Source organism: Spea bombifrons, chromosome 7 (genome assembly GCF_027358695.1).
Source record: "Spea bombifrons isolate aSpeBom1 chromosome 7, aSpeBom1.2.pri, whole genome shotgun sequence".
In the NCBI taxonomy this organism is placed as follows: domain Eukaryota; kingdom Metazoa; phylum Chordata; class Amphibia; order Anura; family Pelobatidae; genus Spea; species Spea bombifrons.
In genome coordinates this window covers 30,360,619-30,378,211 of record NC_071093.1, presented here as the reverse complement: position 1 = coordinate 30,378,211, position 17,593 = coordinate 30,360,619, and the positions used below count along the sequence as shown (strand labels likewise).

At 38.6% G+C, this 17,593-nt stretch overlaps 4 protein-coding genes across 4 annotated transcripts in view; 3 read left to right on the top strand and 1 right to left on the bottom strand.

Moving 5' to 3' along the window:
- Positions 1-17,593, bottom strand: part of LOC128501354 (carboxypeptidase O-like) — a 165,620-nt gene that overhangs the window by 130,067 nt on the left and 17,960 nt on the right. The gene's annotated exons all lie outside the window — the stretch shown is intronic.
- LOC128501359 (gamma-crystallin 1-like) lies at positions 3,673-5,497 on the top strand. The gene is made up of 3 exons (XM_053470798.1): positions 3,673-3,745; positions 4,204-4,446; positions 5,153-5,497. The coding sequence occupies exons 1-3, from the start codon at positions 3,737-3,739 to the stop codon at positions 5,426-5,428; spliced, it is 528 nt and encodes a 175-aa protein (XP_053326773.1). The 5' UTR covers positions 3,673-3,736; the 3' UTR covers positions 5,429-5,497.
- Positions 9,568-11,444, top strand: LOC128501365 (gamma-crystallin-3-like). The gene is made up of 3 exons (XM_053470805.1): positions 9,568-9,604; positions 10,192-10,434; positions 11,109-11,444. Exons 1-3 carry the CDS (start codon positions 9,596-9,598, stop codon positions 11,382-11,384), a joined length of 528 nt encoding a protein of 175 aa, XP_053326780.1. The 5' UTR covers positions 9,568-9,595; the 3' UTR covers positions 11,385-11,444.
- LOC128501370 (gamma-crystallin 1-like) lies at positions 13,445-15,157 on the top strand. The gene is made up of 3 exons (XM_053470809.1): positions 13,445-13,548; positions 14,266-14,508; positions 14,821-15,157. Exons 1-3 carry the CDS (start codon positions 13,540-13,542, stop codon positions 15,094-15,096), a joined length of 528 nt encoding a protein of 175 aa, XP_053326784.1. The 5' UTR covers positions 13,445-13,539; the 3' UTR covers positions 15,097-15,157.

Below are 17,593 nucleotides of genomic sequence, written 5' to 3'. Positions count from 1 at the left end.
CCCGGTGTTAATTGGGACGTTGTTGAACCCGGCCAATTCAATTTACCCCATCAAATCATTCATTTTTTAAAAGTAGACACCCCACGGGCATTTAGTATGCCAGTATTCTAACTCTTTCCATGCGAGAATTGTTTTAAGCTAATATGCTAATTTTAGGACTTGCTCACAAAAATATATTTTTTATATATATATTTTATTTTTTTTTGCCTTTTTTTAAATTTTTTTTAACATTTTTTTTCAACTTAAAGGTTCCCCTGATAGTGACATCCGTGGGAAATGATTTTTACATTTTACTGTTTTTTTACTTTTTTTTTCTAATTATTATTAATTTTATTTTATTTTTTAATTTATTTTTACTAATCACACTGTGATTAGAAAGCTGGGCTCCATTGACTTGCATGGTGAATGCAGTACCTGTATTCAACCTGCAAGTGGAGCCAGAGTTCTCTAGATGGTCTGGAGACCATCTAGCGGACTTTTAAAACTTGTTTGTTTCTGTTACAGGGCGGCAGCCATCATGCTTGATGGCGAAGATCACCGGCAGCTGCGGCTGTGACCGCTCTCCGGAGCGGTCACAGCCCATCGAAAGGTAAGTGTTTGGTGTCGCTGGATGCCTCCTGATCGAGGCATTCCAGCGACACCATTTAAGTTTAGGAGGCGATCGTTGATTGCCTCCTAAACGCTTTTAAAACGGGCGTCCGCCGCCATACAAAGTATAGTGGATGTTGACGCCCCGTGGAGGGGCCAGAGATGGCCCCTTCGTGCCGATCGCGGCGTTGCTGAATGCCTCGAGGTCGAGGCATTCAGCAACGCTTTTTGGGTGCAGAAAGCGAAAGTAGATCGCTTTCTGCACCCGTTTAAAGACGTGCCGGTCCTGGCACGTCAATTGTCGTAAAGCACATGCTTTTCCATGTCGTGCCAGGACCGGCAATTGTCGTTAAGGGGTTAAATTGATGAATGTTAAGTTACCTATGCTGTCACATAAATGTATTTAAGGTGAGGTAAATATAGTAAATGTCATCAAGGGTGTATAAAAATAAATAATTCATACTAAAATCAAAATCATAAATAAGTATATAAACAAATATTATGTCTCTATAATGAATTTTGCCAGACAAGCTTAACCCCTTAACGTCCTGCCTGGCACGTCATTTCATTAAACAAGCTTAGAAAGTGATCTACAATCACTTTCATACCTTAAACATGTTGCTGTAATGCCTCGATGTCGAGATCGGCATCAGGGGCCATGTCTGGCCCCTTCCCGGGGTGTCAACATCTGCCATACACTGTATGGCACCAGACATCTGTTTTAAAAGAGTTTTGGAGGTGATCAACGCTGAATGCGTTGTGAACTAGGCATTTCAGCGACACTGAACACTCACCCCAGGACGCACTGTGATCGCTCCGGAGAGCGGTCACAACCGCCACTGCTAGTGATTTTGCCACTCGCAAGATGGCGGCGTGTCCTTTAAAAAAAAAAAAAACACCAAAAAAAATAATAGTGGTAAAATGTAAAAATAATTATGCATCCAGTTCCAGCAAAATGTAAAAAAAAGTCCAAAAAGAATAAAATAAATAAAAAAAATTAAGTCTATAATTATGAGCAAGCACTGTATCTTCCCAAAAATGTTGACATGGAAATAGTTAAAGTAAAAGCATTTCAAATACCGAAGGGGTGTCTAATTTTTACAAAATAAATAGTTTGATGGGGTAAATTGCAGTGGCCAGGCACGGACTGACCAAAATGAGGGAAAAAAGCACACTTCCTCAATGTGGCCTTTTAGCCCCCAAACAACCATGGGTGGTATCACTGTACTCAGGAGATGCTGCTGAACACATATTGGGGTGTTGTTTGATAGTGACGTATAACTGGAGCTATAAATTTATACCCCCAAGTACAATTTGTGTGAAACAAAAAAAAATGACTACCATAAACTTTGGCAAAGGCTGGTGGTAGAATCTCATGCATGGAAAGGGTTAAAATACTAGCATTTGAAATACTTTGGGCTGTCTAGTTTTCAAAAATATATGGTTTGATGAGGTAAATTCCAAGTAAAAAAATGCACACTTCCTAAATGTGGCGTTTTATCTCCCAAACAACCTGACTAACGCATGCATGGGTGGTATCACTGTATCTGACTTGGCAAGATAATAAATAATATAAATATAGATATGCTATCTAATAAATAATTAAAAAGTCCCAAGATAAACAAAGTCCTGAGTAAGACGTAAAAATCTTGATAATACATAGATTAAATACATAGGTTCAAAATACATACCGGTTCAAAATAGTTTAGAAAGGGACCCATCAACCTGTAAGTGTATGTGTGTGAGCATGTATGTGTAATTGTGTGTGCGAGCATGTATGTGTAATTATGCGTGTGAGCATGGACGTCTAATTGTGTGTGTTTGAGCATGGATGTGTAATTGTGTGTGTGAGAGAGAGCGTGAGCATGGATGTTAAATTGTGTACGTGTGTGCAAGCATGGATGTGTAATTGTGCATTTGTAAGCATGGATGTGTAATGGTGTGTGTGTGAGCATGGATGTGTAATGGTGTGTGTGAGAGCATGGATGTGTAAGTGTGTGTGTGTGTGTGTGTGTGTGAGCATGGATGTGTAATTGTGTGTGTGAGCGTGGATGTATAATTGTGGGTGAGCATGGATGTTTAACTGGGGTGCGATGGAGTGTGTGTTAGAAGGAATATGTATGTGTGTTGAGTGAGTTTAAGTATGAGTAAGTGTGTGCAATTTGTGTAAGTGTGTGTAGATATGCGTGTGAGTGTATGTTAGAATGGGGGGGCACGGGGCAAATAATGAACAGACAAGTTGATTAGGGGCAATGATGGCACATACTAGTTGTTTGGGGCAAAGATGGCACAGATAAGCTGTTTGGGGGGGAACAAAAAGCTGGGTGCAAATATGGCACAGCCAGGCTGTTTGGGGGTTAGGATGGCAGTGATAAGCTGCTTGGGGCAAAGTCACTCAAGCTGTTTAGGGCAAAGGTGGCACTGTGGTACATGTTGCTTGTGTTGCTTGGTGAAGTTGAGGGGCCCTGGGGCAATTTTTACACCAGGGACCTGTGGTTTCTAGTTATGCCCCCAGATTAAAGATGTATATTCCAAAATTAAATATTGTATACTAGTTACCTTCATTTCTACCTCAACTCCTCCATCCTAAGCTAATAAATAATTTCATACTAATCTATTACATTTCTATTTAAATTATTAGAAACATTTTGATTTTTTTCCCCTTTTCTTGTCCTACATTTCTAAACAAGATAGAACATAATTAGGGCATGCCTTTACCTAAACTAGGATTTTCATCTGACCAGACAGTAAATTTACTGATGCAGAAAATTAACCAGGTAAGCATTCTGTTGAACACTGTAGACAGACACATCATCAGTGTATTTCATGTTAGAAACAATGGGAAATTCTTGTGCTCTTTGGCGTCTGGGCACTGACAAATTCAATAGCCCAATTCACTGCCGTGTTCTCTGGATAACAGCACTGGAATGCAGCATTCAGCAAACAGGGCTTAACAATAGAGTGTACACTGAAATAACATTTCTACCCATAATAGGGATGAATAGGCTATACATTTGCATTACTGGACAGAAATAGGGTCAAAGCCACCTTCAATGTATGCACATTCCAGAACGGTATCATGTATATAAAAAGCCATTTGCGCAGAGTTCATATAGCTTCCAGGTCTCAGTCCTAAACTCAATCCAAAATGGGGAAGGTGAGTAAAACCACTGTGGCATAGGTATTTATCAGCGAAAGCACAGGTCATGGCAAACTACAGCATATTAGTTATGGCAATGAAATACCTAAATGTCTAAAAGTCTCTATACCTTACTACAATGTATTTAGGAATAGTAAACTTCTGCAGATGTTTGAAATACTTATTATACTTCTTATACATAATGTATAACAACAGACATGATCAAGTTTGGACCTTGTAGGCATCATCGATGTCTGTGGCAAGGAATTCTTGTCTGTGAGTTTAATTCTTTCCCTAAGAAAGAGGTAACGTAACTAAGTAGTGTTTAGTAAGTAAACTCTCCTCCTTTGCTGATGCTGGCACCCTTGTATATATATATATTTAGAGCTGTGATGCTTTTTAGACGGCTTAAATAGTAAGGCAAGGGTTATAAGGGAATTTTACATAATGCGTTTTTTTTAACAAACTCATTGCAGATCATCTTTTATGAAGACAAAGGTTTCCAGGGTCGCTCTTATGAGTGCAGTGCTGACTGCACTGACCTGTCTTCATACTTCAACCGTTGCAACTCCATCCGTGTAGAAAATGGAAACTGGGTACTCTATGAGCACCCCAACTACAAGGGCCACCAATACTATCTTAGGAGAGGAGAATACCCTGACTTCCAGCAATGGATGGGTTTCAATGACTCTATCAGGTCTTGTCACTTAACACCTCAAGTAAGTAATGAGTTGCAGTACTGAATATTATGTTATTTTTTCACTATTTGTTAGCAGCCCTGTGATGTTTAAGCAATAATTTAATGCAATTAGACAATATTCCGTGTGTTGGTGCAAGCATGCAATATTTTCTTTCCAGATTAGGCAAAAAAACAAAATACATCTTGTTTGTATACAAAATATAGTGATTTGTAAAGCCAGCCAATACGTCTTAGGAAAAAGTGCAGAAAGTAGCACTTTCCATCCTGAGAGAATTCTTGTACGAAAACCTAATTTCCGCATCTCCATTTCTGAAAATGTACACATCATGTGACCTCCTGTGAAATGTGATGTGACATTAGTGAGCAAAAACATGGAATTTCTGCACCTTTACCCTGTCCACGCTTTCACATGATTTAGCCCAAAAGCAGTTTAACTCAAACTAGTTTGCAAAAAACAAAAGGGTAGTCCTATAAATTTAGCTGTACGGGTATTTCTGAGAAGCGTTTCTAACACAAAAAATGGTAATTTTTTATTTGTTCTTCAAATGTTATATAGACAATTCCACCACAGAAACACATACATATACATGTATATGTGTATTAATTTAGCAAGGTTACATTTAAAAATGTTGCAATGCTTGTCTGAGGAATGAGTTATTGTTGTGTAAGATATTTTCTTTATATGTGATATCTTAAATATTAAGTGTTCTCTATTTCGTTCAAAGCACCGTGGCCCATTCATCATTAGAGTTTATGAGAAGGAAGATTTCAAAGGTCAGATGATGGAGTTTACTGAAGACTGTCCCCATGTGTTTGAGCAGTTCCATTACCATGACATCCACTCTTGCAATGTGCTTGATGGCCAGTGGGTGTTTTATGAGGAACCCAACTACAGAGGACGCCAATACTACCTGAGACCTGGAGAGTACAGGAGATACAACGAATGGGGAGCTGCTAACTCTAGAGTTGGCTCATTTAGACGAGTTCAGCACGTCTATTAAGCAACTTACAAATATGCTGCATCTATGTTTTATTTTCCATCATCACAATAAAAAGAAGATGCTGACTTACATTCTGCTTAACGTTATATTTATATATATATATATGTTTGTGTCCATCGAATTACCTCAAGCAGCACTGCTTTGCCTTTGGGTCAACGAGAATCATTAACATGCTAGTTTGACAAATTGGATATAATTAATAACCTCCCCTACTATTTTAATCTTGTCCAAATCATTGGGTCCATGTCTATATTGACTATAGTATATTGTAACGTTATGGAATAGATCTGTGTTTTATTAACTTTCACTTTGCTTCCTTCTTGGCAAGGCATATATTGAAATATCTGAAGTGCACACTCAGAAATATATCAAATTCAATATGTTATAATACTCCTCATGACAAGGGACTGCCAAATTCGATAATCCTCCACAAACAAATCCCAATGAACCACACAAAGAGAAAGAGGGAGTTTAAGGGTCATAGTGTTTGAATGAACATTATAACTTACTGATATACATGTGATGGTGCTATATACAGTATCTCACAAAAGTGAGTACACCCCTCACATTTTTGTTGTAAATATTTTATTATATCTTTTCATGTGACAACACTGAAGAAATGACACTCTGCTACAATGTAAAGTAGTGAGTGTACAGCCTGTATAACAGTGTAAATTTGATTTTCCCATTAATGTCTAAACCTACACCCCTAAGTGGAAATGTCCAATTGGGCCCAAAGTGTCAATATTTTGTGTGGCCACCATTATTTTCCAGCACTGCCTTAACCATCTCGTGCATGGAGTTCACCAGAGCTTCACAGGTTGCCACAGGAGTCCTCTTCCACTACTCCATGACGACATCACCGAGCTGGTGGATGTTAGATACCTTGAGCTTCCTCACCTTCTGTTTGAGGATGCCCCACAGATGCTCAATAGGTCTGGAGACGACCAGTCTATCACTATTACCCTCAGCTTCTTTAGCAAGGCAGTGGTCGTCTTGGAGGTGTGTTTGGTGTCGTTATGCCCTGCGGCCCAGTCTCCGAAGGGAGGGGATTATGCGCTGCTTCAGTATGTTACAGTACCCGTTGGCATTCATGGTTCCCTCAATGAACTGTAGCTCTGTAGCACTCATGCAGGCCCAGGCCATGACACTCCCACCACCATGCTTGGCTGTAGGCAAGACACACTTGTCTTTGTACTCCTCACCTGGTTGCCACCACACACACTTGACACGATCTAAACCAAATAAGTTTATCTTGGTCTCATCGGACCAAAGGACATGGTTCCAGTAATCTATGTCCTTAGTTTGCTTGTCTTCAGCAAACTGTTTATGGGCTTTCTCGTGCATCATCTTTAGAAGAGGCTTCCTTCTGGGATGACAGCCATGCAGACCAATTTGATGCAGTGTGCGGCGTATGGTCTGAGCACTGACAGGCTGACCCCCCACCCCTTCAGCTTCTGCAGCAACGCTGGCAGCACTCATATGTCTATTTCCCAGCATGTGCACTCAACTTCTTTGGATCGACCATGGCGAGGCCTGTTCTGAGTGGAACCTGTCCCGTGAAACCGCTGTATGGTCTTGCCCACCGTGAGGGGTGTACTCACTTTTGTCAGATACTGTAAATCAACACATAATTATAGTAATAATAATAATAATAATATCATACATCAAATACCACTGTCAACTCAAGCTAAAATGTAAGCTTAACACCTGGGAGGTCTGTTCTGGCCACACCTTTGCTCTTGCACCTGTATTATTTGTCCTTGCACAGTAATGTTCAACCAGGGCACCACAAGGGACACAGCCCATGGGGATTACTCCCCCAGCACTAGCACTCCTTGTTGTCTGGTGAAGACTGAACTGAGTGTCCAAATTCAACTCTGTACCATAGCAGACCACACCTACCAGGGGAGCCTTCTTAATTAGACCTCTGACCGCTGTTGCTGTTAAACTATAAAGTAAGCTCCTCCTGCACTAAAGGGGTATAAAGTGAGTTCTTCCATTGGCCTACCCTCTGAAAACCTGGCATTCCTTTCCCCAAAGGAGAGGAGTGGAGGGGAGACCATTACATTCACTCAGCATGTATGTAGATGTTGGCCTTTAGTTACCCTTGCAGATAGTTTTGTAATATTGGATTTCATAAACGGCTGGTCTGCTAGCTACTAGTTATATTGACTACTCATTTAATCTCAAGACACTAAACCCACTTCCCAATGATTTTAGGGTCTCAAAGATTACCTGGGAACTTTCTGACTCAGGCCAAACTCCCCCCTCGCGTGGAATGCGGGTAGGATGTCTGACATTGGTGAGTGGTCCTTCTGATGTCAGTGGGCAGTACCGCTGATGTCACAAGACACACCCTATTTTCAATTGGTAAGTGGCCAGGGAGTGGAGCACTGTCCTCCATGCCAAAGGCTGTCCAAACCAATCGGTTGTCTCTTATAAAATAATGAGCCATTACTTTATGGGGAAAATAATAATACAAATCCTAAAACACAGTAACCTAAGATAGCTGCGTGCTGTTGTATACACATAAGGTGGAATTTTAATAACTGCAAATATCTTTGGTTTTTATCATCAAAAAGTGATGTTTGAGAAAAGTGACAGATCACTTGTGATTAAACACATGTAACATGAACACATTTGATCTTCACAAACACCCTTTGCTTGACACATATTTTGTAATCATCAAGGATTTGTATTGGAACCCATTCTTTTTAATGTTTTTATGAGTGATATTACAAAAGTTCTTAAAGGCAAGGAATGTCTTTTTACAGACTATACAAAGGTCTGGAAAGGGTAGACATTCCTGGTGGAACTAGCAAATGGCAAGTGGTTTAAGTGAATTAGAAGAATGGTTAAGAGTGTGGCTTCTGCAGTTAAATGTTGATAAATCTAAACTTATGCATGTTGGATGTAAAACAAAGAGGTGGTTCTGCCCATCTACACAACATAAATGGCATAAATAAATAGTCATTTCCACCCCTGGCTATGCTTACAGAAACAAACTCTTTAGCATTATTGCTTCTGGTCAATTCAATGGGAAGTAAAATAATTTAAAAAGGATACATATTGAATTAGTGGAATAAATCACTATATGCGCTTGTATGAAACCATGGCAAATCCAGTTGCCTATATCCCATGTTCCCATGGTTTCAGTGTATACAGCGTGCGGGGATTTTACTGCATGTCCATCGCCTCTCTCGTTGCGTTCTTGCAAGTATCCAGGCTTGTGACCACATTTCTTCCTTTTGCTAAATGCTGCCAGGAGACCATCAATGATCAGCACTCTTCCCTCAAATAGACTCTGCTTTTCAACACATTTTGCTTTACATATTTTCAAAATTATGTCAAAATGTTGGTTTGTGACAACAAAAATGTTGATTTGTAAAGAACTAAAACAACCAACTCCAAATCACTATACATATACCATATTATGCCTAGATATTTGTTTTACAACGTATTATTTTGGTCTTTGCACTGCAAACTCCAGAACCCAACCATTACCTAATTAATGACTACTCTATAAATGTAAGTTTCTAATGTTAAGTTTGACTTGCCAATACTCAGGTTAACCTTTTAATATGACTACCCAAATGTCCTTGTTAATACTTTGTATGTGACTCCTATACTCAAATCTTTGTAAAGACTACATATTTTCATTTTACTTGGCATTATTAATATCAAATCCACTGATTATCCTATTACTCGTCTAATAATTCAACATCTGTTCTTGGTGTTAATCTTGACTGCTAATGCTAATCTTATGTATATTAGGCATACTTCTGAGAACTGATTGCTTGGCGTTACTATGGCATTGACGTATGTATACTAGGAAGTATTACTCTAAACATTTTTTGTACACCATTGTATAGTCTATTAAAAGCTGAAACAAAATTCAAGTGCATTGGTAGAACATTCTCTTTTGTAATTGTTAGTACATTGTTATAACGGGTTGTTTAATGCAAGCATTTAAAAAAGTAGCATTCAATGCTCACGTGGCTGCTTCCAGTAAGCATACATTAACAATGGTTGCTCACAAAGAGAAAACAGGCAATGACTGGAGTTCATTCAACAATTGCTGAAACCAGCAGTAGGACACATATATAAAAACTGTGACCTCTCTCGGTTACCAGCACAAGCTCTTCCGACACTTCTCCATACACCATGGGAAAGGTATGATTCTAAATACGAGACATCTTGTTTAAGCAATGACATATCCAATAAATTGACCACATAGGCATTTGGATATTTTAATGTTGCTAGTTAATAATGAATATATTTAAGAATTCTTCAATGTTCTAGAAATTATTATTTGTATGTATTTAGCTCTGCTGTCTAATCGAATCAACTAGACAAACACTCTGACTTCTTATTATACTGCCTTGTGGTAGAAAATATAATGGCTCAGTCTTAAGCATCAAGACTAATGAACGTCTATGAAGGAAAGGGTTTCATTACACAAGCATAACTTCATTAGCATTACCATAAATTATCATGCCAGCGTGTTATTTGCGCAGGGAAGTCATCCAAAATGCCACATGACTGCCAGGGCATTATTAAAACAAAACTATATAAAATCAAGGTTTTTTTCAATATTGAACTCCATTAATGTATATAATACCATATTTAATGGTCAGCTAAAAATCGTTATTTATCCCTTTGATTTTTAGGTGCATTTACCCTAATTTCACTTAACAGTGCTTCTTGGTTCAATCCAGTTTCATTGATCTACTCCTTTAACTGTGTTTGGTGTCCTGCAGATCATCTTCTACGAGGACAAAAACTTCCAGGGCCGCTCTTATGAGTGCAGCTCTGACTGTTCTGATCTGTCCTCCTACTTCAGCCGTTGCAATTCCATCCGAGTGGAAAATGGAAACTGGATACTCTATGAGCAACCCAACTACAAAGGTTACCAGTATTACCTTAGGAGAGGAGAATATCCTGATTTTCAACAATGGCTTGGCTTTAATGACTCTATCAGATCCTGTCATTTAACCACTCAAGTAGGTTTCCATGTACCTTAATGAAATAAAATATATACTCGTGCAAATTTAAACTAAATATATGAGCATGAAATACACCACAAAAGGTTTAGATTAGGTTTATATTTTTTCTAGTTGAATATCAGCTACTGCCAACAGCTTTTAAGGGTACACACAATGTGTGAATTAGGTCAGCTGATGTATATCTTGTCTATATAGCAACATAAACATACAGACTATTGTCTCGTGGAGGAAGATCTAGGACGGTGTTTCAGTTACCCAATAATGACTTATACTGTGCTACTTTTTATCACATCTTTAAAATTCATATTTGCATGTTAAGTAAAGGAACATTGGACAACATTAATTTTTCCATTTTAAATAATGTAATCATGGACTGTTCTGAACTACAGGGTTGTTTCTAATATAGTGGATATTCAGAGTCACCCACAATTACATGAGTTAATTTATAACACAATACATGGGTATACATTTAAATCAGCTGAAGGGCAGCTAATATAGTTGATAATTATAGAAGGTGCTTAACTAGATTACTAAGGGGCTTGTAACCCCTGTAAGTACTTTTGGGTACTTTTAATTGCAAGGGAGAATGGTCTTTTATAGGAAACAGCTACTGTGTTACTCTAGGTCCAATGAGTAGAGGTATGTGATAGTTGTTCTTTTTTTTGTCACAGCACCGTGGACCTTTTATAATCAAGGTTTATGAGAAAGAAGACTTCAAAGGCCAAATGATGGAGTTTACTGAAGATTGCCCATGTGTCTTTGAGAAGTTCCGTTTCCATGACATCCAGTCCTGCCATGTGCTTGATGGCCATTGGATGTTCTATGAGGAGCCAAATTACAAAGGCCGTCAGTATTACCTGAAACCTGGAGAGTACAGGAGATACACCAACTGGGGTGCCATGAATGCCAGAGTTGGATCCTTCAGACGTGTTCAGCATCTATACTGAATAATCTAGATGCAATGTGTAGCAGTCCCTCATTAAAATTCTGCTGAACAAAATAAATAATTGTTCATGTTATTCTTACTGGTTTAATTGATTTTAGCATTTCAGTAAAGCATTCCAAAATGGCATACCATACTGCATTAGTCATAACCAGGACACATTTACCAAAACCACTTCTAAATAAGTAGACAATTATCAAACCATCCCAATGGTTTCTGTGGAGCTTTCCTTAATTTTAGAATCTATGCAGCAGTGTGCTATTCAGTGACATATTTATCTTCGGCACTGCCCTAGGCTTGACCCAGGAAAACTCCCCTAGTGGCCCCTTCCAAAATTGCCATCCTTACTGCTGAGTGCTGACATATGCTATTTCATATCCCAACTTTCCTCTGAATAAAGACAAGCAACACCTGGGGAACAGCATAATATAGAGGCTGTGCAGGATGTGATTCTTTATTAGACTTGTGCTTTCGAATTTGTACGAATTGCAAATGTACCAAATTTTGGTAAACTCTGTGCTTTGTACAAAGCCCCAAAACCAAGACCAGTCCACTTACAATTGAAGCAAAAAGCTCTGAATTGTCATCTGAAGTTCGTGAGCCCACATTCACTCACACTCTCACTCTCTCACACTCTATTTCTGGTTCACTCTCACACTCTCTAAATGTTTCCCTACCTTCTCTGCCGACGACATGAATTTCTGGTGAATACTTCTGCGTCCGCATCTTCTTTATCTTCTATCTTCAATCTGCTATCTTCTATACTCGTCCGCGGACATAACTTGAATTTGGGAAGATATATTGGTCTCCAATCGGGAGAGAGGACGTCACCTAAAGCACCATCATTTTTCCCTCTGGGCAATATGACAAAGCTTGGGGTGACTTCCTCTTCACGTTACTCCAATCAGGGGAGAGGACATCACAGCAAGTACCTTCACTTTTTCCTCACTTGAACTTGGGCAATATGGCCACCTTTAATTGTCTTAACAGATAAAATATACATTAAAAGTTCAGCAGTATTTTCATTTACCTATAAGGTATACAGAATGAAGAGCACGGTGCTCTTAAGTGTCATTGTATAGCAGTTCTATTTAGTGTGTTGTCTAGTCCAAATGAATGAATGGGCCAATAAATCAATTCATACCATCATATTTTGACCAAACATGCAGTCTGAAAAGGAGATCAAAACTTTTAGAACTGCATTAGATGATCATTCAAACCATTCACATCTAAATGTGCATTGTTATTATAACAAATCATCAATACTCATCAATCCATATCTTCACAGATATTTGTGCTTTATGTTAAAAAATGATTAGCAAAGCAAACAGCAAAATATCTGAAGCCACTGGATAAAAACAGTTGTACAGGCAGGATCAGAGTGGCACTGTTTTCTAATGGACAAGTTAACATACAGCCCAAAAATAATCTGTACCAAACAAACTACCAAAAACATAAATCTATTTCACTAATTTTGCAAAAAAAAACATTGGAAAACACCAAACAATGCTGTACTGGAAAGCGCACAGAAAGTACTAGAGATGATCATATAAAGATCTGAATTATGGGCTAATAGAGTCTTACGTTGAAATGTTTTTCTTCAGGTGTAATTGATGCAGTGGCTTTACCTATTTAATAACCACAGACCTTAATTTACTGGGAAAAAACATGTAGAGCTAACTTTCTTCCAAACCTTCTTTGGACAACTGCTTTCAGCTTACATTAATTAAAAAAAACATTAATGTTATTTTCCATCAGGAAAATCAAATATAGTTGCTAATATGTACATTTTTTGTATCTATTTGCTGATCTATTAACAAATAGTTCATACTGAGTAAATGATATACTTTTCTTAGTAATATATAACTGTCCTGCATTTCATCAGTAGCTTTGTAGTTCAAATAATGTTTAGCCACCACTCATACTATTTAGAGGAAAGAAGCTGTTAAAATCAGGGGCAATGCCAGGAATCTGGGAAACATTAGCTTTCTCTAAGCTCTACACAAAAAAGAGAATGATCTGGATAAAAGAGGCTTAAATAAACAGAATACTATTTGAATACTTTTGTTTTATATCTGCTGATGAAGCAATGGTAGACTCTATATAGCAGATGATGTGCCGGATATTCACTGCTCACTGTTGCCTCTCATAAAGTCAAAATGGGAAAGGTAAGAACTCTTAGTTCATGTGTTTCTTTTACTGTTTGGGTATTGCTTTGTGTAAATCTTAATTAGACAATGTATGATATAATTATAAAGAGTGGAAGGTAAAGTTTTTTTATGGGTTAAATAGCACATTAAAATCATACCAGGGAACTCTCTACATCTGACCATACGTTTCAGGGTCTGAAGATGAAAAGCAAAGTTTCCTGTTTTATACAGCCTTGAGCTTGACCTTCATATTCTGCTATGGTTTAATTATATATGTGTTTTCCTCATTGCTAAGGTGACCAGATCTTTAAAATTAGGTTGGGGAACACTTTAACTATTTTATTTATGTGATTCCCGCAAGGTGCATGTAAAGGAGCAGGAAGCACAGTATATTTTGTATTTAGTCAAATTAAGTTGAAATGTATCAATAATAAAGGATATGTAATCATTAAATAAGCTTATGTTGTAAGAGCTATAAATATATATATTTTTTCATACATTAAGTATCATTGTTGCTATTATAAAGGGTGATATTTACTATATTAATTGCCTCGTTGGAAATTTTGTAATGCCATTGACTACAGACACACAGTGTTTGCACAGTGTTCCTCAGAAACAGGGGATAGCTAGTTGCACTAAGTAGACTTGGTTAGCCACAAATTGTAAAAGGACAACGTAAATCAAAAGAAATCAAAAGAAAAAACAGTAATGAATTTGATGTTTACTTCTCAACAGATCACATTTTATGAAGACAAGAACTTCAAAGGCCGCTCTTACGAGTGCAGCAGTGACAACAATGACCTACACTCCCACTTCAGTCGTTGCAACTCCATCAAAGTGGACAATGGCTCTTGGATGATTTATGAGCAGGCAAACAACAAGGGCCACCAGTATTTTCTTAAGAAAGGAGAATACCCTGACTACCAACACTGGATGGGATTTAATGACACCATCAGTTCTTGCCACATGATCCCTCTGGTCAGTAAAAAAATAGAAAAAGATTGTCTAATTCCATAGTTCATTAAGTGGTAGATGTCATACAATCTAGGTCCAGAAATACAAAAAATGCATTTCTGAAAGGATATGTGAAGGGGGGCAAGGAGTATGAGTAGTATTCTAAACATGGGACCTATTAAGGTTTCTGTGAGGATGAGGGGAGCCATACACATTTAGTGTGTATTAACTATTTTTCTAATTCCTTAATGTTTTTCACACTATTGCTGTTTATATAATTTGTTATGAGGTTGTGGAAAGCATGGAAATTTTTAATTTATGGTTATTTTTCAATAGCATACTGGATCATTTGTGATCAGACTGTACGAAAAAGAAGACTTCAGAGGTGAGATGGTCGAATTCAATGAAGACTGTCCACATGTCTACAAGGATTTCAATTACCATGATATTCACTCCTGCAACGTTCTTGAAGGCCACTGGATATTTTATGAGGAACCCAACTACAGAGGACGTCAGTTCTACCTGAGACCTGGAGAGTACAAGAAATTCAGCGATTGGGGAGCCTCTAATGCTAGAGTTGGATCCATGAAAAGAGTTCAAGATTTTTACTAGAAATATAAAATGCACAGATCTGTATAACTCATGAAAATTAAAATATAATAATATCTTCCTATTTTGATTCATTATTGATCGTAACTGCATTCTATTATTAATATTGTTTTTTTTCCACCATAATGGTTTTTAGTAGAGGAAAATCAGAAACATACAGATGTCATGATGTCTTGATTCACTGGAACACAACCATATTTTTTAAGGCAAAACTGGAGTAAATAAGGGCAATCCGAAGAAACATTCCATTAGTTTCTGTAGCAAATGCCCCAAATATATGCCCTTGCCATGAATTGTTGCAGATTGACATTCATGTGGCATCATAAAAATAATTTTTATTGTCCTTATGAAAAAGAGTTTATGGTTTAGCTACCATACTGAAAATGATAGATCCATTTAACACAATTATGAGTTCCTAAATAAGACCTTGAGGTACAACACCTAATTTTCCATGAAAAGTCTACTCACAAGAACATCAGCTCACACCACAAAAATGTAAACGATTTGCATGCTGGGCCCTCCAGGCACAAATATTCCCCAACTGCAAGTGCCTAAAAAATCTAAAAATGCAAAAAGCTAAGCACATTCAGCACAAGACAAAGTAGATATCGGAATAGAATCAAAAACCAAATGTTGTGGCATCAGTAAATAATATACTCGCAGTGTCTACTTTATGACACTGGTAAAATAACAATATTAGCAACAAGGTCCAGCCCTTTGTGCAGAGATTCCACCAGTCCAAAAGTCAGTTGCAGACTTTCAGCGTCTCTTCTACTCTCCTACCATTGTCCATCACATAACAATGTGAATTTCCTGTTCGGATATATTTATAATGGGATGTTTTTATAAGTGATACAGATAGACACACTGGTCCCATTTCAACCTAACATGTCAGCAAAGGCCAATAAAAGTGGATTGAGGTTGGCTATTTTTCTAATATTGTCTTTAAAAATTTTTTTTTAAAAATTTATTATTTTTTGTGGAATTTAACCACAATCGGGTGTGTCTGGATTGATGTCTATGAGGGATAGCTGTAAGAAAGAAATACATAATATCCATTTGTGAAAGTGGGGTTTTAAGAAAAGGAAGGAGACATACATAATTAAAAGTAGGTAATTAACAGAGGTAATACACAGACAGATGATTACAAATCTAAAAACTTTGAATGTGATACATGTGGTACAGTCTCTCTGAGTTGAGTTGCTGGAGGAAGGTGTGTCTGGATTGATGTCTGTGAGGGATAGCTCAAGGACATGTACTGAAGGCTCTCTGAGTTGTGATTCCTTAGGGTCAAATTAGTTTCTCCCACATATAACCCTAAGGGATGACATTTGGGGACATAGATCGTCCATTATGAATGTCTGCCGAGATTTGACCCAGCCATAACGCTATGACCACCTGCCTAATATTGTGTAGGTCCCCCTGTTGCCGCCAAAACAGCCTTGACCCATCGACGCATGGACTTCACTAGACCTCTGAAGGTATATTGTTGTACTTGGCATCAATACGTTAGCAGCAGATTCTTTAAGCCCTGTAAGTTACAAGGTAGGGCCTCCATGGATGCATCCTGGTGCCATGTGTTCTCCACACACACCCAGCTATCCACGTGATGTAAAAGAAAACATGATTCATCAGGCCAAGCCATCTTCTCCCATTGCTCCGTGGTCCAGTTCTTATGCTCACGTGCCCATTGTAGGAGCTTTTGGCAGTGGACAGGGGTCAGCATTGGCACCCTGACTGGACTGCGACTAGGCAGCCCCATGCGCAACAAGCTGGGAGCACTGTGTGTTCTGACATCTTTCTATCAGAACCAACATTAACTTTTTCAGCAATTTGAGCTACAGAAGCTTGTCTGTTCGAGTTGACCACACAGGCCAGCCTTCACATCCCAAGTGTTTCAATGAGTGTTGGCTGCCCATGACCCTGTCACCGATTCACTGCTTTTCCTTCATTAGGCTACTTTTGATAGGTACTGACCACTGCAGACCTGAAAAACTCCACAAAAAAGCTGCAGTTTTTGAGATGCTCTGACCCAACCGCCTACCCATCACAATTTGACCTCAGACGTACGCTCTTTTCCTGCTTTTAACACATTAACTTTGAGGATGAAATGTTAACTTGCTGCTTAATATATCCCACCCACTGACAGGTGCTATGATAACTAGATTATCCATGTTATTCACTTCACCTGTCAGAGGTCATAATGTTATGGCTGATCAGCATACCTGGGAACTCTCTGGGTTTGACCCAGAAATTGCCAGGTGAGTGCTGATCCTCCGGTTCTCCAGGTCAAGACCCGAATCCTCCGGGTCGCGGGGTCTTGACACGCCCCACTCCCCGCCCATTTTTTCCATTAAATAGGGGTGTTTCCTGCTGCCGTTAGCAGGAACGCCCCTGGCGTCAGCGGGAACGCCCACTGAAGTCAGTGTGCAGTCCTGGCCGTGTCCCGCAAGGGAAGGCTCCGGGTAGCCGGAGCACAGATGTTCCCAAGTATGCTGAT

What these genes read in the sequence shown, in the direction of transcription:
- LOC128501359 (XM_053470798.1), top strand. An exon ending in CTTGTCACTTAACACCTCAA is followed by an intron (nt 4,447 to 5,152) that starts GTAAGTAATGAG and finishes TTTCGTTCAAAG; the next exon opens with CACCGTGGCCCATTCATCAT.
- LOC128501365 (XM_053470805.1), top strand. An exon ending in CCTGTCATTTAACCACTCAA is followed by an intron (nt 10,435 to 11,108) that starts GTAGGTTTCCAT and finishes TTTTTGTCACAG; the next exon opens with CACCGTGGACCTTTTATAAT.
- LOC128501370 (XM_053470809.1), top strand. An exon ending in CTTGCCACATGATCCCTCTG is followed by an intron (nt 14,509 to 14,820) that starts GTCAGTAAAAAA and finishes ATTTTTCAATAG; the next exon opens with CATACTGGATCATTTGTGAT.